The sequence below is a fragment of the Lissotriton vulgaris genome, chromosome 9, assembly GCF_964263255.1.
Source record: "Lissotriton vulgaris chromosome 9, aLisVul1.2, whole genome shotgun sequence".
In the NCBI taxonomy this organism is placed as follows: Eukaryota; Metazoa; Chordata; class Amphibia; order Caudata; family Salamandridae; genus Lissotriton; species Lissotriton vulgaris.
This window is the reverse complement of record NC_141697.1, coordinates 895830683-895854931: the sequence shown is the minus strand read 5'-3', so window position 1 is coordinate 895854931 and position 24249 is coordinate 895830683. Positions and strand designations below refer to the sequence as shown.

At 47.5% G+C, this 24249-nt stretch overlaps 1 protein-coding gene across 2 annotated transcripts in view; it reads right to left on the bottom strand.

The window, feature by feature from the left end:
• Positions 1-24002, bottom strand: part of LOC147692460 (cyclin-dependent kinase-like 1) — a 304602-nt gene extending 280600 nt beyond the window's left edge. The window contains exons 1-2 of one of the 2 annotated variants that reach the window (XM_086938671.1): positions 23022-24002; positions 19919-20114 (exon numbers count right to left, since the gene is read on the bottom strand). In XM_086938671.1, the coding sequence (XP_086794797.1) occupies positions 19919-20086 (168 nt within the window). In that variant the 5' untranslated portion in view covers positions 20087-20114; positions 23022-24002. The remainder of the gene's footprint in view (positions 1-19918; positions 20115-23021) is intronic. The other variant, XM_086938672.1, reaches the window with a different exon arrangement.
• Between the last annotated feature and the right edge of the window lie 247 nt (positions 24003-24249).

Sequence of the window (24249 nt, the reverse complement as noted above, 5' to 3'; positions counted from 1 at the left end):
CATGTCCGAATCGGTATTTTTTCCGAATCGGTACATGGACCGAATCGGTGATTTTCCGAATCGGTGTCACTAACGAATCGGTAGTAGGACCGATTCGGTGATTTTCCGATTCGGTGTCACTAACGAATCGGTAGTGGGACCGAATCGGTGATTTTCCGATTCGGTGTCACTAACGAATCGGTAGTGGGACCGAATCGGTGATTTTCCGATTCGGTGTCACTAACGATTCGGTACATGGACCGATTCGGTCTTTGTAACCGAATCGGTGTTTTTCCGAATCGTTACATATCCGATTTTCGGTATGTACGTATCGGATTCTTTCACATTCGGTACACATTCCGATTCGGTTTTCTATCCGATTCGTTCTGTTTTTGGTTCCCTACATCTCGATGGCTGTTTACCGATCGGTAAGGGCCAAAAATCGGTATTTTCGGCCGATACCGATCGGTAAAGCCCTACCTACATCGGGCCCTTAGTGTGAAGGCTGCTGATTGCCATCCATGAGGACAGCCAAGTTCAAAACCATGCGCACTGTAATGGTGCAATTGGTTTTGAACATACTCATGATTGTATGGTACAACATCACCGTGTTCACGAGGCATCACCCTCTGAAACGCCTTCGCACAGGTGCTGCACCTTGAAACCAATTCCAGTAAATTCCTTATGGTAGTGCTTTGAATGGGATGAAAAAGGTACAGGGACTCTAAAAGAGGCGTTGCTAAAGAAGTGGAATTACAAATCCTTCACAAGAGGTGTGTCCTGTGTAATTATGGACATGTCCTAAAACATATGAACTAGAAAACTGTGCTTGAAATAGTGTACCAGAACAGTGTTCATGTGCCTGTATGTTTATGGTCTGGCTCGACAGTGCAGCTGTCGCCAGACACTTATGTGCTCATCACCAGGAGAGGAGTTGTGGCTCCACCCACATGTTGGGAGTCAGGAGTGCATGTTTTATTTGGGCAGAAGTTCTGTGCTTTCACAAAAAAAGGGCACACTTTCACATAGCTGTGATCATGTTAAGTATCCAGCTGCCTGAGCTTGAACATTCATGGACACATACACATTGCAATGCTATTATTGTGTCTTAGATCACTAGATAATGTATGTTGTTTTTCTCTGGTAGCAGCACAGATGGGAAGAGGGGAGTCAATAACTACATGGATTTTTAAGTGTGGCTTGGCAGTGCAACTGTCATCTGCAGCTGTGGTCCGTGCAGGTAAGAGCAGAGGGGGGAGGGGTTTCGACAGACGATGAGGGAAAAATAATTGTTTATTTAATTTTCCCTGGTCATTGTCTGTCAAAATCTCCCCTCCACCTGTCCCCATCACCCCACCCCTCTTACCTGCAAGGGCCGCGGCTGGTCATATCATTCTACAGTTCTTAGCTTCCACACAAATAAATATCCATCCCCATGCAATTTATTTCTTATGCTAAAAATTGCCATGCAACATTCCTTTAAAGCCAGATCTATAGGCATTGGCTATGCTTGTTTTCTATGTGTGTGCATCCAAATACATCACACAGCAATAAAAAAGCAAACCTATTGGCTTTACCAACGCTTGCTAGCACCAATTGTTTTTCAGTATCTGATAAATGTATAAATGAGTAACAACTCCCATTCTTCCTTGTATATCCCTGTCCTCTGTAATCTCTCTTTCTAAATAGGGCGCTATGGATTGTTTGCTGCTCAGTGAGGCCATGGGTTCCACTGTCCAGTGTTAAGAGATCACTTGCCTGGTGGGGATCTCCCTGCTGTGAAGCGATCTAGTATAATCATACGGATTGGGAGTAAGGGTGCGGTCGGGGATGGCTGCAGCACCCCCAAAATAACCATGCTGGAGTTCAGAAGGTGAATGAAAAATACTGATGCATAAAGTTTTGTGGTTAACATCACAGTTGCTTGCGTTCATGGACAAAGGTCAACTGTAGGGCTATATCTTCTGACAAATTGCTGCTTATCCTTTTAACAATGTAACTGGTGTTTACTTTTCTTTCTCTGACTGCAAAGTAAGAGGATTTTAAAAGTGACCTAAGTGGCAAACTTGCTAGTCAACAGGGAATGTGAAAGGAAAGGCTAAAGTATGTAAAAAAAAATTCTAGCACACAACTAAATTTTAATGCCTGTAAACTGACTATACACATATTTCAAAATATGTCAGCAATTAGGGAAGAACAAATGAAGGCCATTATCTTGTAATTTTTATGGTAGCAGGTTTTATTAGGATCAAAACAAATCAAGAAACTTTACTTGGTGATGCGCAAATGACAATTATTCCCTGAAGCCCGATTTTCACACCGTATGATTTGTGCACTATATAGTTTTGTTAGTAAAACTGCATGTCTATGCAAATTCAGTGACCATTTCAACAGAAAATGGGCTGTCTGTAAAGGACAGCGCGCTACCTCACCAGTGTTCCAAAATGCACCACAGGCTGCATACCCCGCCCTTACCTCTCTTCTGCTGAAATGGGCGTGGTGCATTTGCCACACCTGTTTTTTTGAGTAACTCTTGGATTTTTCACAATCTCTACGACTTCAGTGATGTAACATTAATGGAGCACTCCCACTCTGAAAATTGTTCCAGCACCACTGGTTGAAGTAGCAACTCCCTTCGCAGCACCTTGGGTTTGCCAAGCGGGGATTTTGTTTAAAGCAACGTTCAGCAAACTTTTTTTAAAGAATAATACTCCCAAGGCACACATTTGTTTTCTCTAAACAAAAAATAAATGGCCCAATGTGCAGGTGTGTATCTCCCTGTGCATGGGAACAATTCTACATTTTGCATAGTGGACACAGGCAGGGAAAATGTGTTCCAGTTGCCCGCACTCAATAGTGCAGGACAACTATCTTTGGGACCTGGCTGCCCATTGGAAGAAAGGCTACCTGGTCAGAGGTTCACACAGGTGGAGTAACCAGGGCCTCCTGTAAACGTGCCACTTCCCCGACTCTAAATAGAGTGGCGAACTGCCAGTTTGCCAGGATGCATAGCCAATTTACAAGGGTTTTCTATCTCCTTCCAACTAAAAACGAGTCCCTTAGTCACTTAAACCATATCTGCCAACTCACACGGTGCCACAGTGAGACACACGATATCGGCACCCATCACACGGTCACCCAGTGAGGAGCCGATATCACATTGTGACAGGGAAAATGAGCTGAAAACCACTGTAAATAGTTGCTTTCCAGCTCTTTTTCAAGAGGCTTTGGACTGCCGAAGTCCATTAAGGGGTGTGAAAACACCCAGAACATCGGCAACAGCCTAAGCTAGCTCTTTTTTTTGGGCGGAGGGAGCTTGGGGACGGAGGAGGGTTCAAAAGTGCTTCATAGGTACTTCTCGGCACGCGGTCCCACACCTTCAAGGCCCCGCCCACTCCTCACACTGTGAGATTGTTCTTCAAGTTGGCCCATATGCTTAAAAACATTTTTCTTCACCGATCTCTTCCTGAAGTCCTTTCAATAGCTTGTCCTACATTTTTCATATCCTTCTTTTGCATCAGTTTCTTTTCACTCTTTCCTTTCTGAAACTACTCAATTTTCTCTCCAATTCACCATCCTAGTTTACACTCAAATATATATACAAATACTGCATTTTCTTTTCATTTGGTGCTGTCAATATTTCAACAGCTATGTAGCTCCTTGAAAACACTTTTGCATAGAGTTGTTTTTACAATTGGTACACAAGTGACTATCCAGCGAGGTTTGGCTAGGCATGTAGTATGAACCCCTATATGACAAAATGGCAGGCAATGTGAGAAACATGCACTACTGTCAGCCTGAACTCTGGAGCTCTTAATTATTCTACGTTGGGAACACCCATCCACACCCTAAATTCATCAAGACATGTAGAGGCAACTCAGTTTGAAACATGCACTTTACAAGATTTGTACGTTGCATGAAAAACAAAACTACAGAAACACATCTGTGAAGACAACAGTCCAAAGAAATAGGAACATAAATACAACGCAACATAAAATAAGTGTCAGATGTAACGACGATGTTACCACCGCCCTCCAAAAGTTCTTAGAACTTTCCATGGCATAATGTGAGTGCTACAGAAAGCAAGCACTGGCAAAGCCAATACTGGTGCAATGGCCATTCTATATTGCAAGCATATGCCACAAAAGTATAAAAAAAATAATAATAATAATTCCATCTAAAATGTTGACTGCATGTATGCAATACAAATTAGAATTTATATATATAAAAAACGATTTTATACAATTGTATTGTAAAAATTAGGGTTTTTCCTATCAGAAACTGAAAACAAGTATAAAATATTTTCTTAGTTTTAATGCACATGAAAAAGAAATTCTTACTGGTGCAGTGAAAATGTACATGTGACTTTGAATTACAGTTACCTAAAGACATATTTTAAACACAAGGGGATGACTAAAAAATAAATAGAGAAGGAATAGTAAAGAAGGGAAAGAAAAAAAGCATTGGCAAATTAAAGTACTGGTCCTTAATCCCTGGCACTGAAGTGCACTTCTTTTTAGGTGGATGTACACATGTGAGCATATGAAATGCCATCTCTCACAGTGCAGGAGAACAAATGCCTGAAGCGTGTTGACCCACTGCCCCATTGTGTGTGCTGTAGTGTGTTGTGGGCAGAGCAAAATGTGAAAAACAGCTGTAAAGACCAATGGAAGAAGAGGACTAACCCAAATACGCTCCACATAAAGACTCTGTCCTCACATGTTTGGGAGAGTTTGTTGGGAAAGTGGAGATGTGGCCTAAGGGCTAGAGCAGCTGACCTTGGAAATGAGGAACCAGGGACTTAGCTTCTGTTGGTCTAGCAGGTACAGTGGCAGAGGTCCCAGAATCCTGAGGGGCTCAGTGAACCCTGATGATTGCTTTATTTATCATGTTAAAGAGCAGCCAGGACGGCAAATTCCTTCCTTTGCCATATTGCCCATGACGCACTGGCTACTGTGGGTGACCCTATTCGAATCCCAAATCACTTAACTTCCCAGTGCCTAGAAATATGTGCAATGTCTGGTTTGCATGTTAAGTGCCTGGTTCTCATGTAAAGTGCTTTAATGCCCTTGGGAACCAAGTTCATGCTACATAAAACTGCAAAAATAAATAAATAAAGCTCCAGCAGGTGGGCCGCTCCCTCTCTGTGCGCTCCCTTCAGTCGCCTCTCTCTCTTCCCGCCACGGCCATAAAATTAACTGCCTGGAAACTGGCTGTAATTGCCCAGCTGCTGCAGTGAACGCTGTTTGCCAGGCCTTTGTGGGCAGGAGGGAGCAGAAGAGGAGAGAAGAGAAGAAATGAAAGGAAGACTGGGGAGAGAGGAGGGGTGGGGAGGGGTGAACTGTGAGAGGGGGAGAAACGGGCACCAAACGAGTGAGGAGCAGCGGAAGAGGAAGAAGCAAGAGGACAGAGAGAAAAGAGTGACAGCAGATGCAAGAATGAACGGCAGAAAAGGAGAGGGGCCGAAAGGAAGGGACGCGAAAATAAAAGGAGGAAAGCAAGAGAGAAGAAAGTGCAAGCGTACAGGTATAGGAGCTAAGATGAGAGAAAGATGTCGGAGATAAGAAAGGGCGAGAGCGCAGGTAAAGTAGACAGGGCGAGGTCAACTTTAAGGGAGAGCAGCAGGCTAGTGGAAGGAAAGAGGGCGGGAAGAAAGAGGACACGGGAGAGGACAGAAACATAACGTTTGGCAGAGGACGCAGGCATCAAATAAGCGAAAGCGTTATATGGCACGAGGGCCGTGGGGGAAAGAGACGGCAAGAGCCCATTGTGGGCACATCAGACAATATGGGCAGAACACGTTTCACTCGTGTGTGAGAACACAGTTTCACCTTGGTCATTCTTGCTGCGTCGTTGACTTCTTTAACCGAGCCTCTCACCAAAATAATTTTTTTCTGTGAAGGCGCTTGTATTTTTGGGCCTTAATAAATACCTATTCATCACTGCACACAACTCCATATATATAGACCCACTAATGCAAACACAGTTTAAAGGCTGCACATCCCTGAGCATACACCTGCACTTACACCCATAAACATCCCTTGCACACAAGCACATACGCTGATCCACACCTGCCAGTCACACAAGCTCACACCTGTTAGTGAGATACATAAACACCACCCGCAATGCATTCGGTTTTAGAGACAACACATTACTCAGGTGGTGGCTCAGCGAGTCAAGCGCTTGCTACTTAGGCCCACATGCATCATTGTCAATTGCATTCGCAAACGGTGCGATTCGCAATTTTCGGCCGTTTGCGAATGCAATTTACAAAATTGGGATGCATCATGTTTTTCGCAATTTTAGGAATCGCAATCATATTGCGATTTTTAAAATTGCGATTGCATTTAAGAAATCGCAATTTTAGATTTCTTAAATGCAATGCATGAACATTTTCAATTTGCGAATTCGCAAATAGGGAGAGGTAAATTACCAACAAGTTGACCTTCATGGTAATTTGCGAAAAGTTACAAAAATGCACAAAAGTGCATTTTTGAAAGTTTCAGTTTACACACACACATGCCCTTTGGGCATGTGTGTGTGAAAAATGCACTTAAAGTTATATTTCAGGGGTGCAGGGGGGGTCTTTGGACCCCCCCCTGCACTCTTGAAATTGCATTCTCAATTTGCGATTCGCAAATTGCGAATCACAAATTGAGAATGACTTCCCATTGATTCCTATCAATCAATCAAGACATTTATAGAGCGCACTACTTACCCGGAGGGTCTCAAGGCGCTTGGGGGAGGGGGGGGGGGGGGGGTGCTGCTACTGCTCGAACAGCCAGGTCTTGAGCTTCTTCCTGAAGGAGAGGTGGTCTTGGGTCAGGCGCAGGTCGGGAGGGAGGGAGTTCCAGGTCTTGGCGGCCAGGTAGGAGAAGGACCTTCCTCCTGTAGTCGTTCTTCGGATGCGGGGGACGGCGGCGAGGGCATGACTGGCTGATCGGAGGTGGCGTTTGGGAGCGTAGAAGTTGATGCGGTTGTTGAGGTAGCTCGGGCCTTGATCGTGTAGGGCTTTGTGTGCGTGGGTGAGGAGACGGAAGGTGATTCTTTTGTTGACGGGGAGCCAATGCAGGTCTCTCAGATGTCCGGAGATGTGGCTGTGTCGTGGGATGTCGAGGATGAGTCTGGCTGAGGTGTTCTGGATCCGCTGGAGTCTCTTCTGGAGCTTGGCGGTGGTTCCGGCGTAGAGGGCGTTGCCGTAGTCCGCTGTAGTCCAGTCGGCTGGTGACGAGGGCCTGGGTGACCGTCTTCCTGGTCTCGGTGGGGATCCACCGGAAGATCTTACGTAGCATGCGCAGGATGTTGAAACAGGACGAGGAGACGGCGTTGACTTGTCTGGTCATGGAGAGGGAGGAGTCCAGGATGAAGCCCAGGTTGCGTGCGTGGTCTGTCGGTTTGGGTGCGGTGCCCAGGGCGGGGGGCCACCAGGAGTCGTCCCAGGCGGAGGGCGAGGAGCCCAGGATGAGGACTTCCGTCTTGTCTGAGTTCAGTTTCAGGCGGCTGGTCGTCATCCACTCGGCTACGTCTTTCATCCCTTTGTGAAGGTTGGCTCTGGCGGCGGCGGGGTCGTTGGTCAGGGAGAGGATCAGCTGGGTGTCGTCGGCGTAGGAGATGATGTTGAGGTTGTGTTGGCGTGCGATGGCCGCGAGGGGGCTCATGTAGACGTTGAAGAGGGTGGGGCTCAGCGAGGATCCTTGAGGGACGCCGCAGATGACTTCGGTGGCCTCTGACTTGTACGGTGGTAGACGGACTCTCTGTGTTCTTCCGTCGAGGAAGGAGATGATCCATTCCAGTGCCCTCTCCTGGATTCCGACGTTGCTGAGGCGCTGCACTAGGGTGCAGTGGCAGACAGTGTCGAATGCCGCGGAGAGGTCTAGGAGGATGAGGGCCGCTGTTTCTCCGTTGTCCATCAGGGCTCGGATGTCATCGGTGGCAGCGATGAGGGCGGTCTCGGTGCTGTGGTTGGCTCGGAAGCCAGACTGTGAGGGGTTGTGGAATCCATTCGTCTCGAGGAAGGCGGCCAGCTGTTTGTTGACGGTCTTCTCGATGACTTTGGCTGGAAACGGGAGGAGCCAGATGGGGCGGTAATTCTTGAGTTCGGTGGGGTCCGCAGTTTGTTTCTTTGGTAGAGCGCTGAGTTTGGCGTGCTTCCAGCTCTCCGGGAAGGTGGCGGTGTCGAAGGAGGTGTTGATGATGTCCCGCAGGTGGGGTGCGATGACAGCGTCGGCCTTGTTGAAGACGTGGTGAGGGCAGGGGTCGGTCGGAGATCCGGAGTGGATGGAGTTCATCATGCGGACGGTGTCTTCGGTGCTGATCGGAGTCCAGGCACGGAGGGTGGTGGTGGGGGGCGTTGGTGCGGTCGTGGCGTGCGTCGGTTGAGTGCTGAAGCTGTTGTGTATGTCCGCGATCTTGTTGTGGAAGTAGGAGGCGAGGGAGTTGCAGAGGTCTTGCGATGGGGTGATGTCGTTGTTTCCGGCGTTGGGGTTGGAGAGCTCTTTCACGATGTTGAAGAGTTCCTTGCAGTTGTGTGCGTTGTTGTCCAGCCGGTCCTTGAATGCAGTTTTCTTGGTGGCGCGGATCAGTTGGTGGTGCTTCCGGGTGGCAAGCTTGAAGGTGGTCATGTTGTCCGGTGTTGGTTCCCTTCTCCAGACTTTCTCGAGGGCTCGGCAGTTCTTCTTGGAGCTCTTGAGTTCGTCGGTGAACCATGGGGCTTTCTTGCTGCCGGGTCTGCTGGGCGGGGTCCTCAGTGGGGCGAGTTCGTCCGCGCAGTTGCTGATCCACTTCGTGAGGTTGTCGGCAGCCTGGCTGGGGTTCGCTGAGCTGGCGGGAGGGTGCTGGCTCAGGGAATCGGCGAGCTGGTCGGCTGTGATCTTGTTCCAGCTTCTTCGGGCAACCTGTTGCTGGTGGTGGTGGATCGTCGTTCTTCTGAAGGTGAAGTGGACGCAGCTGTGGTCCGTCCAGTGGAGTCCTGTGGCGTGGCTGAAGGCGATGTCTTTGCTGGATGAGAAGACGGCGTCGAGTGTGTGTCCGGCGAGGTGGGTGGGGGTGGACACCAGCTGCTTGAGTCCGAGGTTGGCGAGGTTGTCGAGCAGGGTGATGGTGTTGCGGTCGTTGTTGTTCTCCAGGTGGAAGTTGATGTCCCCCAGGAGGATGTAGTCAGCAGAGGGGAGGGCATGCGGGCTGACGAAGTCGGCGATGTCCTCGCTGAATTGTGTGCGTGGTCTCGGGGGTCGGTAGATCAGGGTGCCTCTGAGGGTGGTCTTCGGGTCGGTGTGGATCTAGGCCCATAGGAATCAATGGGAAGAGATTCCTTAATTGCGATTCGCAAATTGTGAATCGCAATTAAGGAAATTTAAGAAATCGCTAAAAAAATGGCTATTTCTTAATGCATAGCCTTTTGCGATTTCTTAATTGCGATTTCTTAATTGCGATTCCTTAATTTTCGCAATTAAGAAATCGCAAACGGCAACAATGATGCATGTGGCCATTAATTCTGGTGCACCTGAAAGGTCACGAGTACAAACAACGCTTGAACAACTGATACTTCCGAAGGAGATACATTTAGTACTGTTACTCTAAGGACACCAACACCACCTGTTTTGTACAGCGATGAGAAAAGGCAAAACTGTTGTATTAAGCATTTTAGTAAAAAAGAGGTACTAAAACATACAACACATAACTCGGAGAATACAAATGTAACTTTAACTGCCACCGCAAGACATCACGGCCCAGATTTATCGAACTTCCACGCAATGCAATGCCATAAGACACCATGCTGGCTGCGTGAAAAGGAGAAGGCAGGATTGCGCCATATTTAACAATATATGGCGTATTCTTGTCCCCTCTTTGCACTGGCACACAATGTGCTGCCTTGCGCCAATGCACGCACCCCTGACTGGGGTGACCAGAATTTTATAGCCAAAAACCGGGACATTTCACAAAAATAGAAGAAGGACTACACTTTTACTTCAAGCGAGCGCACAGAATGTGAGCGCTCCTCCTCAGATAATTACAGAAAAGGCAGTAAGAACATACATAAAATGCAATTTTTAAACCCAGTAGCGTGTCTCTTTAATTAACTGCTTTCTTGAAACAACTACTAACTATCCCTACTTTGTAAAACATAAAAAAGCACCTCCTGACATTTTCAGTCAATGCTCTCTAAAATCCGTGGCATGAGCTAAATTTCCTGAAATCTGACGGGACAGCTGATGAGAACCTGGGACAGTCCTGGCAAATCCGGGACACCTGGGCACCCTACCCTTGCCCCATGGTGAATGGGTGCCTGCGTTGTAGGCAGGATTGTGTTTGTGTAGGGCAAGACTCCTTCCTGCACAAAAACAATCCTCTGAGACTTTTCCTCTTTCTACTTGTGTTACAGACTGCTCTTCCCATGGATCATCTCCCTGGCACAGAGTAACGCACAACAGCGACTTGCACTGTGTTCGGGTGCGGAACGCCCATTGGGCTAAAAGGGCTTCACCCCACCCCGTCATGTGTCTCAGCCTGGCTGCTGCAGCTCGGGCTGCTAGGGGCTTAGCTGGGCAGTGTCTGGAGTCCTATCTCCGGCACGCCCACGATTTTCACAGGTCTTTAACACCATTTGCACATTTACATACCTTTGTAAACTGGTTACTGAGGCTTTTCGTTTTTTACTGGTTCCAGTACCCCCTTGGCCCCCACTATGCCTATTCCTTTGCTGTAGTGTGAGGATGCATTTTATGAAAAGGAATATAAAGTAGGGTTGCCCAAAGAAAAATGCCAGCCATGTGTTGTTAAAAGAGCCTGCAAAGATCTCGTCTTGACTAAATAGGTTTTTAAATAAAAAAGTATTCAGTCATTTGTAAGGTGACTTTTCTATCTTTGTTCCCTTTAATTATCAGTCATGGATCATTCAGGCAGCCCTAGAACACAATTAAAAGTGCTTTTTATTTATATTTGCTGTTCAGTATGCACAGATAAGTGCTGAAAATAAAGTTTTAGGTGACTGTTTATTTTTGTACCATCTGGGACACCAAAATAATGAGCTGGTAACCCTAATCATAAGACTGGAAGTTTGTTGCAAGATCAGCACATTATTTATTTCCTCCACCCTCGATCCCTGATTAATGCCATAACAGCAATAGTTGAACTTGTATCTTAAACCCTACACCACAGTCAATAACATACTGAATTACTTCAAGTGTGATTTCAATGCAGGGTGCATTCCCAGACACACTCCTTATTCTTGCCCTCCACTTTCACGCTCACCCTGCACTCACAGCGATCGCAATGCACTCACACTGCACTTGCACTATTCACCCTGTACCTTACCGTGCAGTCATACGAGTAGACTACTCACCCTGCACTTCTGTGACACTTCACTCACCTGTCCCCCTCACTGCTCAATCTGCAATCTCACTCAAACAAGCCCATCACTTACAATGCATTTATTCATCCCACTCTTCACTTACATCTGCCCCAAACTTATATGGTCACCTCACTCACCCTGCAGTCACTCCTCTTACCCTACTCTCACACTGTTGCATCGCTCACCGTGCACTCATGTGGGCACTCCTGCCGCCCTGACAGCACAGAGGGTTAATGTGCCTGCTACAAAGAATGTGTATCTTGCAGATCAAAGGAATGAGTGAGCGTAAACTATGAGTAGCGCTATAAAAAAAATGAAATGTTGGTCAGAAAGGTGCTATAGAGAGATGAGGTGCATTGTTGGTGAGTAGTAGTGAGGGAATTTATGGAGAACGAGGAACTGGGGGAGGTGCACTCAAAAAAACTGTTTCACCATGTGCGACCAGTGCTAGAGCCAGCACAGGCTGAGAGTGCTAGCCCTCAGTGGCGGCTCCTTCGCTATGGTGGATGAGCATCGCCCCACTGCTTTCAAGCAATGGAAAGGAAATATAAAATGATAATAACGTTAAGTTATTATCATTTTAGGTTTCTTTTGCGGGCGGGCGGGGGCTCGGCTCAGGGTGCGGCTCAGGGTGCAGGGCAAGGAAGGAGTGGTATGCCCACTCCCAAGTGCAATGACTGTTTGTTCTGGCCTCTCGGGCCGCCCAAACAGTAATGCATACTCTCCCCTTCTCCATGCAGTCTGCATTCCAGCCTGGGTGAATAACATGCCCACCCCTACAGCCCCTAGCTGAGCGCCGTGTCAAGGTGCTCAGACCAATCACAATGCTGCATTGCAGCTTTGTGATTGGCTTAGAGGGGGGAGCCTGGCTGCCTGCTTCCTGTAATTGGAAAGCGGCCTGCGGAAAGGTACTTTTGAATTGTTTTCCTCGTGTGACCCCACCCGGCGTGATACCCCTGTGAACCCCCACCACCTGCCCCCGTAACCCCACCTGCGAGTCATACTAGCCATCCCCGTTAAAGCCCCCGAAGTTCGGGTCTAGTTGCGCCCCTGGCTGTGTTGCATTACTCCAGATTTACGAAGCACTGCAGGGACAAGCAATGTGGCCTTGTGTTGCTTGGTATATCTGACTTTAGGCTTGTGTTGCCATTCTGTTACCTTGCGTGATGCAAGGGCATCAGTACAATATAAATCTGGTCCCTCATTTGAAATAACAGTAAAAATCCAACTTCCTGCGGCTCCAGGCAACTGCAGTAAGACACTGCACAGCAGTGATGGGATCCCCCTGAGAGGACTATTACCGCAGTCCATGTTCTTGAAAGACACAGTTTTTCCTGGCAAGTAACTGGGACATTTTATGAAATCTAATAGCAGCAGAGCATGACAAAGGTGCAGCTGCAAAGGCTGTATATGCACAAATGGAATAGGGTACACTCACGACATGAAAAAGCCAGAAGTAATAAATTTCAATTTACCAACCTTTACAGGGACAGCAGGAGGCGACTTTTCCTTAAGGTCAACCTGGCAGGACAATGTGGCATTCTACACTGAGCCCGCAACGGGGCCTCCCCCAGTGACAGATGAAGACATTCAGTATTCACATGGGTCGAGGCCAAGTGGCATTAGAATTCACTTTCGATCTCTGTCCATTGGGGAACATACTGATATAGTCATGAAAATATTAGACCCGGGTAAAAGTTGTATTACAGTGGCATAATCATTCATAATTTCCAGCATTTTGCATTATGGTTTTCACACGAAATTCTTGATATCATACAGGGGCGGTAAGGCGGAGGAGCGTCGCTTCACTCACTAAATTGTCCCCTGAGATGGAAAAATGTGGTAATAAAGTTAATTTTATTTTTCAAAACCCCATCCTGAGCCGGGCGTCAGGATAGAGGGGTGGGTGGGGTGGGGGGGATTCTGCTGCTGTCAGTCAGGAAGCAGCCGAAAGCAGTGATGACAGAGTACTTTAAGTTTAAAGTGCCCAAGTCTCTTGGACTGGTCGTCTTGCGGCAGCCAGCCAGACATGCACATTTTAAACCTCTCTAACCCAGCTGTCTAGGACAGCTGGGTTAGAGACAGCATAGGGTTCCAGTGTCCTCGAGAGTGCCGAAGGAGACTGCTCCTACCAATCCTGGCACTTTTTTTTATGGTGCATGAGAGCAGTGCCAGGATTGGTTACTGCAGTTTCTTGGGTGCACCGATGGAGCCAGCCGGCCTGGAGAAGACCCGAACGAGGAGGATGTCATGCCAGGAAGGTAAGTGTCATTATTTTTATACTTATATATTTTTCTACCACTCACTCATCACCCTCTGGACATGCTAGCCACCACTGATATCATACCATTATACCCCTTCGAAAATCACCAGAGCACAGTGACTCTTAAAGTAGGAGCTGGGGAATACGTTCAGTTGATCTTGCTGGGTTTTCAGTGAGTTAAGAGCCATATATGGCAATGGATGAGTGCTCTATGCTGTATCACATTAAACAGTCGTATTTGCACAGGCGTAGTAGGCAGGGCAGAGGGGCCGAGTGGGGGTGATTTCAACAGACACCAATGAGGGAAAAGTATGTACTTATTTATTTATTTTTCCCTAAAGATCATCTGTCAAAATCCCCCCAAACCGGGCCCCACCGCTCTTACCTGCAAGGGTCGCGGCTGGTAGTAAGCATAAGCAGGGCCACTGGAATTATGTGATTGGGCGGCCGAGGTTTGCCGCATTTGCCACATAATCCATCATCTGCTGCATAATCTGCAGATTTTAACAAAAAAATTGTTTCTAGCTAAAAAAGGTTCAAAAGTTACTTAAACGAAGCACCATTAGTACCGAGCAGTGAACGGCCTTATGCAAAGGTTAACTGGTCACCTTTCTGTTGCTTATTGCTATATTTGGGTATTAAAGCAGTACTAATGAGGTGCAACTAATGCCCAAACAGTGCTAACAAGTGTAAATGGTACAAAATAATGAAATTCTACTTTTAAAAAATGTGCTGCATCACACCAAATATTTTGCCTGTCTTTCCACATAACTTACTTAACCCTGCCGCATAATTAGACCCTCTCCTGCCGCATAATTCCAGGGGCCCTGGGCATAAGTAAATAAAAATGTGCAGTTTATCGCAATCTGGCCCAACAGCTGGCCTTTCCTGCCTGCGGGAGGGCATACTGCTAGGCTTACTGTGAAAGTGGATTATAAAGATTGTCCCTTGCTGAGTCAGAGCTCTCTCATACATTGGCATATCCTTGCCAGGGAGGAACGCATGGTAATCCCTGTGCCAATGGCAGTTTAGGAAGGCGTTCATGTTCACCTACATATATGCGTGGGGGGGATTAGCTGTCTCCAACTTCTATGCGGGCCATTTGGAGTGAATTAAAGGAATGAGAATAAAATGTTACGGTGCTGAAGCTGGTGAATTGACTCTTGGGTGATCACTGGAGGCTGCTATGTAAGCCAGTAGGGCTTCTTTAGCTCCATGGCCAACTACTGAACACTTGTTTTACAGAGCTGGGAACTTGTCAGCTCAAAACAGATCTCGCGATTCCCTATAATGAGTACACAGATATGTAGGTGCAGGACTAGGTAGAGCGGAGCCCAACATCATACATAGTAGGATGCTATTCTCAACTTCCCTCCCCTTAACCATAAAGCCCCCAAAGGCTGGTGCTACATGAAATTCACTGTAGGCATCTACCTCTTGTGACATCACAAAGAATGGCCCTCAAAAATAGCCTTGTTGACACCTAATGCCCGATTCAGATGTCGGAAGGACTGGAACTGGCATCCTACTTCCTTGGCTGGAACCGATGACATGAGGTTGTTCGGTTCCAGCCAAGGAAGTAGGATGCGACTGAACCCTGTTTGGCCGCGTGACTATTATTGACAATGGGAGCATGCATTCTGAATGGAATGCATGCTCATTGCAGAAAGCAGAGGTGTAGTTCATCTCTACACCCTGTGGCAGGCACCTCAAGGTGCCTCCTATGCTGCCAGTCGGCGGCCTTGCACCCACAAGGGTCTTTGGGGGCCCCCTGCTGGGGGCCCCCAAAGACCGATTCCCAATGGCTTTCTATGTCGGAAAGGCTGTCATAGCAAGGCAGCGGGAAGCTGCCATCATAATCCCTCGGCCGGAAAGAGCCGGCCGAGGGATAACTGCAGGCTTTCTGAAAGGAGAACAGACTCGGAGGCCATTCGGAAAAACGATTTGAATTCCCTTCCGACCAAGCCCATTGAAAGGATTCTGAATGGGCAATTTCGATGCAGTTCGAACGGCTCCGACCAACAGTCAGAACCTTTCCCAACCGCATCGGAATCGGGCCCCTAGTGGGAAATCTCCTGAGTGTGCTCTGCAATTCTTTGAACAGTCATTTATTTTGTTTTTTTAAAGGTCTGCAAACCACCTTGAAGTAGTCCCAGAAGGTTTTGGATCATTGTCAAAGGAAATGGAGGGGAGGGGGGTATCTATTACTTATGAGTAAGGGCACTCAATAAACCAGCGAAGGATGGTGTTTACTTGCCTTGATTGGTGTTCTTTGAACCAAGGTGTGAAGTTTAATCCTTAGTAGATTCAGCTTTACTCTGGTGACCTGGAGTTAAGAGACTGTGACTAGTCATAGGGTCTGGCCATGCAGTGTAGACTATGTTAGGACTTCCCCTCTGAGTGATGTTTGGCTCTTTTCCAGGCAAGGACTAGTATTGTCGTATTGGAGCATGTGGCAAGAATCGCCCATGCCTCACCTGCTGTTCATGTTTGTGTCCTACGATCTAGACCCATGGTTCAGAAAATAGTACTCTGGATCCGCTGCATGGCAGCCGTTTAGAGAGTGACTTCAACATCTAGACCCAGGACAGAGTGTGGCTGACTCTGAGCCCCAGATATCAGCAGGATTATGACACCAACAAAGACCAAGGCAAATCCTGAAGTCAACAAATGAGATGTCAAAACTGTATACCCAGGACACTTACCCTGGTGCCACTCTGAGGACCAGTACACCAGTCGTAACAGGAGGCCCACCTTGCATTCAGGAGTCTAGTCTTGGTGCTCTCCTTCCTCTCACAACCAGCGCAAAGGCCTATCCTTGTACTGTCTTACACCGAATTGTACTGCTAAGACTACATCCCAGTCAAATACCAGAGTCTTCCAAAAAATCTTAGATACCAGTGCAAAAACCACCATAAGGTAAGATCATAGGTCATACACCAGAGTGTTACTTCACATTCTAGATCCTAGCACAGACATCAGTCCTGGGGCCAGAGCAGAAGCAAGGTACAGTCTTACCCCCACTCCTAAATACTGGCGTGGGCAGCTCTGGTAGCAACAAAGCACAAGTCATATACCAGAGTCTTACACCAAAACCTACATACACATGCAGACACCACCCTTGGGGCCAGAGAACAGGTCATTTACCATTCTTACACCAAAACCGGATACTGGTGCCAAGACCCTCCCTAGGATCACATCATGGGTCGTACATTACATCACTATACCACATCCTAGATACAGATGCAGATGCCAATCCTAGGAGACATAAACTAGTCATTCACCAAATCTTGAGACTGGTGCCGAGACCATTCCTAGGATCAGATCACGGGCCATACATCACATTACTATACTACATCCTCGATCCAGGTGTGGTTTGCTCGGATAGCACCAGAGCACAAGTCACACACAAGTGACTTACACCAAATCCTGGCCACTGGTGCATCCCGAACCACTGGGATCAGAGAAAATTTCATATACAAGTATTATACCATATCCTAAATACTGGCGTAAAGGTTCAGAGAACATGGCATATGCCAGTCTTACAACAAAACCTATATACTGCTGTGGATAGAACATGTCATATATCAGTCTTCCAACAAAACCTATATACTGCTGCGGATACCCCCCTTGGTTCATAGAACATGTCATATACCAGTCTTATAACAAAACCTATATACTGCTGTGGAGACTACCCCTAGGATCATAGAACATGTCATATACCAGTCTTACAACATAACCTATATACTGCTGCTGATACCACCCCCAGGATCAGAGAACATGTCATATAGTAGTCATACAACAAAACCTGCATACCGCAACAGATACCACCCCTAGGATCGAAGAACATGTCATATAACAGTCTTACAACAAAACCTATATACTGCTGTGGATACCAACCCCAGGATCGGAGAGCATGTCATATACCAGTAGTATACGAAATCTTAGCCACTGGTGCAGAGGCCACTCCTAAGGTCCAATCAGTGCTTGAAATGGAAATATATGAGGTCAGGTGCTCCTTTTCCCAGAGTGCCTGTTTGCTTCTTAGACGTGCTTAAACTCTCCCCTTAAAAGCACTGGAGCCAGAGGTTGAAGTGGGCGGGATCTGAAGGGCACGGCGTGCCCATACTCTTTTAATTAAAGAAAAATTGTTTTCCTACTTTTTGTGAAAAGCCAACCATCCATGGACGGTTAATTCCAAGAGTTGAAATGCTTAAGCTGAAACAAAAGGGAGTCTCCTGTGATGTGAAAACAAGGGAGGGGCAGACAGCTAAACAAGCCTTCTCGGCGGGGTGCCTGCTTGCGTGAAATAAATGTAAATATGCACAACTGATTAATCTACGAATGTAAAAGGTGCTTGGGAGCCGGTATTGCTTGCTTGATGGAGTCACTTGAAGCTTCCTGATAAAACAAATGTATTGTTATTGAATGTTATTGCAGGGGAGTTACCCGCTGGGCTGTGATGTGTGTATTTTTAACTCCTTAACCACAGCCGTTATTTTGCTGCAGTGCGGCGGTTCCGAGGAGTGGGCGGCAGCATCGGGTTGGTAACGGGGCATTCGGGCAATGCCCGAGGGGCCGGGGTCCAAGTTCCACCTGAGGGCTTCTTTTGAGCAGCCTGTGGGCCGATTAAGGCGGTGTCTCTGTTGTTCGACTATACCGCCAGCGGCCCAGTGGGTGTCTGAGTGGCCTTTCTGGGGGGAGATGGGCGCTCATTACCTCCCGTATAGCAGCAACAGGTAGATGTGTCATCCCTTTTCTCTCGCTGGGACTCCCATTAATGTAGGCATACTGAGCGGGGCGGGAGGGCTGAGCAGAAGTGGCCTCACTTGTTTTCCGGTGTCATTCACAAGTGTAAACTGATGCGTGCATTTCTCCCCCCACCCCCCCCTTTTTATGTAAAATTACACTGAAGCAGTGATATGAGGGACGGCATTATGCTAATGTGGGCCGATTTTTTTATGCATGCCCGGGCCGATTTCTAATCCCAATCCAACCCTGGTGGGCGGTGCCGTGTCGGCCGTTGGCACCGCCAGCGAGGTAGTGCTCGCGACGGCCGACGGGAGCACGGAAGGGGTTAAAGGAGCGTTCTAAAAACAATCACTCTGGGTATTACTAAAATCTACATTTTGGAATCACTTTTTATCTTAAACCTTTTCGCGCATTTTGTAGCAGCCCATCTTATACTGTGTACAATGCAAGTTCAAAATAATAACTTACATAATCACAGTGCTTTCTGTCACAGACTGGAACCACTAGCACTAAACATACACAAGTCCCACCCTGTCCTCCACTGCACCAATCAGGATTCAATTATGTGGCTCTCTGGTTCAGACACAAACGTCTGCAGTGCATTAGCTAACAGGTTTCATAATGTACGATAGTGCGTTTCCCGCTGATTATCTTAACTTATCTTATTTTTCATTTAAGCTGTGCCTTATTTTATATGTAGTTACCTGAAGGTGAAAGACGGAAAACGTTACATAATGTTTTATTTTTTTAGACATGCATTTGCCCACACCCCGCACTCATTCACCCCGCCCCCTTTGTGCACAGCATCATAATTCTCATAGTTTTAGGAATGCACTTCGATTGGAGCAGTGCTGAGAAGTGCCAGTGCTATCCCTTCCAAATTAAAGTGCAGGGACTGAGTACCTGATAGCCAGGGTTGGATTGGGATAAAAAAAAAAATCGGCCCAGGCACGCACAAAAAAATCGGCCCACATTTGCATAATGCCTTCCCTCAAATCACTGCTTTCAGCGTAATTTTACATAAAAAGGGGGGGGGGTAAAAAAAATGCACGCATCAGTTTACACTGGTGAAACACACCTTAAAACAAGTGAGGCCACTTCTGCTCAGGCCCCCTGCCCCGCTCAGTATGCCTACATTAATGGGAGGCTCAGTGAAAGAAAAGGGGTGACACCTCTACCTGTTGCTGCTATACAGGAGATAATGAGTACCCATCTCCCTCCAGAAAGGCCACTCAGACACCCACTGGGTCGCTGGCGTTATAGTCGAACAACAGAAACACCGCCCAAATCGGCCCCCAGGCTGCTCAAAAGCAGCCCTCAGCTGGAACTCGGACCCCGGCACCTCGGGCATTGCCCGAATGCCCCCGTTATCATTCTGACACTACTGATAGCACCTGCCCATTTAAAGCACTGGGTCAGATCACAGACCATAGAGCAAAGCCCTTACACCAGACCTAGCATCCGAAGCAGTCCTCTCGCCAAGGCCCACCCCAGCTGTTCACATTGATGTCCCCTCCCCCGCCCCCTCCCCCCCACCTCCCCCAGCCCCACCCACTTCCCGCCCCGGCCTCTACCTTCAGCATGCGGATCTCGCGCAGGGCGATCTTCCTAATCACGGGGTCGTCCTCCGACTCCACGAACTTCTTGATGGCCACGATCTGGCCGTTGTCCTTGTTGCGGCACTTGAAGACCACGCCGTAGGAGCCCTCTCCGATCTTCCCGAGGCGCTCGAACTTGTCCATGCCTCACTCCCTACAGCGGCAGGGGGACCTGAGGGACAGAGAGCACGGAGAGAGTGAAGGACGGAGGGAGCGAGAGGTGGCGGCCAGGGGGAGGGGAGGAAAGGAAGGCATGTGAGGGAAGGAGAGAAAGGGGAGCAAAGGAGAGCGGCCAATGGAACAGAGAGGAGAGGGAGAATGGAGCAAATGAGACAGGTAGAGACGAGAGACATAACTCTGGGTAAAGGAAAGAGAAGGGACAAAGGTAGAGAGAATGAAGCAAAGAGTAGAGACGGGGCGAAGGTATAGATGGCAGAAGATGGAGTAAAGGAGAGAGGAGGGGCAAAGGTAGAGGAGTGAGAGAGAGAAAGAGAGAGAGAAGAAAACTGGCTAGAGTTAGCTGGGAATAGGACCTGTGCAAAGGAGAAAGGGGTGGGTGAAAAGTAGTGAAACCAAGGACAAGGGGGCATTAGATAAAGGAGCAAGGGGAGGGGAAGAGATGGTGGCACGTGAAAGAGAGAATGTAGGGGGAGAGGGAGAACAATGGAAGAAAGGGGAAATAAAAGATAGAGAAGCACTGGAGATAGAAAAAGAAACGAAAATAGGAAGAAATGGAAGGTTGGGGCAATTGAGAGGAAGATCGATCATATAATAAATATAACAGGAAAGAGCAGGTGTCTATATATACAAAAAAGAAAGGAAGAAAGAAAGAAAGAATAAAGAACGAAAGAAAGAAAGAAAGAACATGGGTAGAGAGAGAGAAATGGAAAGAAAAGAAAACTGGGTAGAGGGGAATAGGACCTGTGTAGCGGAGAAAGGGGAGAGCAAGGAATAAGGAGAGGGAAAAGAGATTGAGGGAGAGGAGAGAGGGAATGTAGGGAGAGAGAGAGAGCAAGAGAAGAAAGGAGAAATAAAAAAAAGCCAGATGCACAGGAGAGAGGAAAAGAACCAAAAATATGAAGAAATGGAAATGTAAGGGCAATTGCGAGGGACAGCCATAATAGAATGCAAAGTAAGGAAGAGAGACTAAACAGGGAAAGAGCAGGAGAGAAAGAAATAAAGTAAGAAAGCAAACCTAAGTGGTGGAGAGATCTGAAGGTAATTATCAAGAGGGAGAGAAAAGAATGGAAACAAAATATATTTATTTATTTTGTAGCGCTCAAGTATAAAATAAATTGGCAAGGAATGAAGAAAGTCAAGGTAGAAGGTAGAATGGGCATGGGTAGGTTCTCCCGCTGAAGTTTTGCGATCAAATGCCCTAACCATGTCAACTCCATTCAGATAAGTGTTTAACTATATGTTTTTCAAGTGTTTCCTGATGGGAGAAACGAGAGCAGGCAGAAGAGGGAGAGAAGGAGAGCAGCGTGGGTGGGGGTTGCTGCACAAATTCTTAATGCTGGACATTTGTTATTTTTTTGCTGTGATTTCACTAATTCATTAACATTTTCATTCACTCGGCACAGTATCTGTACACAGCTCTGCACAGTTTGAGCATGGCAAACATTACTTGGTGCAGAACTCTAAACTGAAGTTTACTCAATGCTGGTGATTTACTCAGTGAGGTGGGAGATACTCTCTCACTGATTTCAACATTTTATACCAAAAGGGTGTTTAAAACATACTTCATGCCAAAAATATATTTTTTTCCATTTTAAACATTCATTTTAGGAAGATAAGCGTAGAAGGTTGTCAGGAAGATTTTGGACATTTGCCTTGAAGCGCCAAAAGGCCTATAAAACAGAATGTTGATGCACCATTATCCGGAGTACAACAACACCCCCAACGGAGATTTGGAAATGGGAGATTTCGAGCCAATCAGAGACTCTCATGTCTTCTGCAAAGCAGTGGAATCACACACATCACCTGGTGGATGCCTTCCATTATCATGTCCACTAGAGTAAAGGATAACCTTCCCCTGGTGAACTAATCGAGCATGGGGATTCTGCACTGGACTCATTTCAAGACATTCAACAATTTCTTGTGCTTAGCATAGTGTGCCGCTTGACTGGTATTTTGCTGTTTCTGTCATTGCATCCAGATTTATAATACTAGTATCATTACACCTGCAACAAGTCAGGTCTATTGACTTTGCCAATGATTGTTAGTTGCATAAGATAAATAGGAAGCAACAATTTCCTTTTCCCCCAGTGATCCTTTGCCTCCCACTCCCTCTTGTGAGCGTGGCTCATTGTTAGCGCTGGGATGCCTCCGGGTAACCATGCGCTTTATAAATCTGGTTACATTACATTACATTACAATGGCTTTGTTGTATATAATATTGAAAATGCTTCAGTTCTGAAATGACGAGGCTGAAAGAACTAAAACGAGTCTCATTGAAGTTACATCAAAGGCAGTGTAGGGTGGTACTGCTTCAAAGTGAATATTTTTTTTTCACCCGGAGGGTGAGGGCAAATATGGAAAAATGGAGAGCCTGATAGTGACCCGTCTCAGCACCTGCTTTTAAGAACTGACGGTGTTCAGCGCCGGCAGGACCCGGCCCACTTAAAGCCCTGCTTATACCCCCTTCTGCACTCCAGCCTCCAACTTCCTAGAGTTTTGGGGGTAGAATGGGTCTTCTAGAGGTTCTAATACAGTACAAATATATTTTCCTGTACTCAAGTTTCTCTTTACTTCACAATCAAACATTGATTGCACAGTGAAGCGAAACTGATTTATCTCACTCTTTCAAGGTCTCATCCTTTGTCCCATGGGCACTGTTTTCCCATCTTTCGCTTCCTCCTTTCTCCCCTGTTCTGCCTTTATCTTTCTTGCTCTGGGTCGAAGTCTGGTGATGAAAAATACGTCCCTGTCTCCAAAAGTGAGTGTTGGAACTCACCACCTGCCACTACTGGTACAAATGAAGCACTATACTCTGGACGCCCTCCTCATCCTCTCAGTGCCTGGTCTCCTAATCACTGAGGAATGGAGGTCACACATATTTTCATCTTGAAACTCTCACCTTGAACCTCTGATGTCCTGTCCCTTTCTCTGGATTTCCAGCTGGTACTTTATATTCCTCACCAAGCTTTCACTTCAGGCTCCTTTGCCTCTTTAGCGCTTGGGTTTCAGCCGGGCAGAGATCTTCCGCAGTGGACATTCAGCTCAGGTGCCCTGACCTTGGCGTCTTCAGACCTGGTTTTCAGTTAGGCAGAGATACTCCTGTCTCTGGTAGGGTCCTTGGGCTGCTCCAGCATGAAGCCCCAGGTGGAACATGTTTGTGCTTTCATCCCATAGGACCGACTTTGGCCTCAATGGTGAAGGATCTAGCTGGGTACAAATATATTTCTCGCTGGCGGGGATTGTAGCTGATCACAGATCTTACCTCGTGAGCTCAGTCCCTGGTTTCGTCCGTTCTAGGGGTCGAGGGTCAGACCCTCTCCTCTTTCAATTAGTCCTTGGATTCTTCTTGATTTATCAGGATGGGCACCGATCTGCCTCACTTTGCTTACTCTTGGCCACCTGACTCAATGGATTCCAGGATCACATGGACGACCCTTCTTCCCTCTTGTCCAGATCCCAGGGGTCTGCCTGACTCTGGCGTTACAGGTGGTCAGGGATCTTCCAAGGACTCCCCCAGCCCCTGCCCATGCTGTCCATGTGTTTTCTGCCTCAGCTTCCCTGTGGTGCCAGGGTGACAGTGGCAATGGTCTTTTATTTCGCTCCACTTTCGCCTAATGTCGGCTCTTCTGCAGCGGGGTCTTCTTAATGAACTGCTTCCTTTCTCAGTCACTTTCGCGCAAGTCTCTCTCCAGCTCCGTCGGGGGTGGCTCCCCTCCCTCTGCTCAGTGTCTGGCGCGTCCTCGGCTCCCACCTTCCCGACGCTGCTCGTGTAGTTCCACAGCCCGCCTCCGCAGCCCGGCGTCTGCAGGGCTCCCCTCTCCGGTGCCAGGATCTCTCATCTCGGCTTCCCTCGGCGGCTGAACTCCCTCCCTTTCTGGCCCCGCCCTGCTCTGTTTATCCCTACTCACACTTCTCCGTGCCCCGCCCCTCCTCGCTGCGCCTAATAAAACGGGTCCTCCCGTTCTGATGCTCTGACCCCCACCGCGGCCTTGAAGTCACCCCTTCGAGTGGAGGAGTCTCTCCCTTCTCGGAAGCCAGACCCCCCTCCCCACCCACCCCTGTTTTCTTCCTTCCCCTCTCGTCAATTGTTTGCGAGGGAGTTCACTCATAGGTCATGCCCTCTTTAC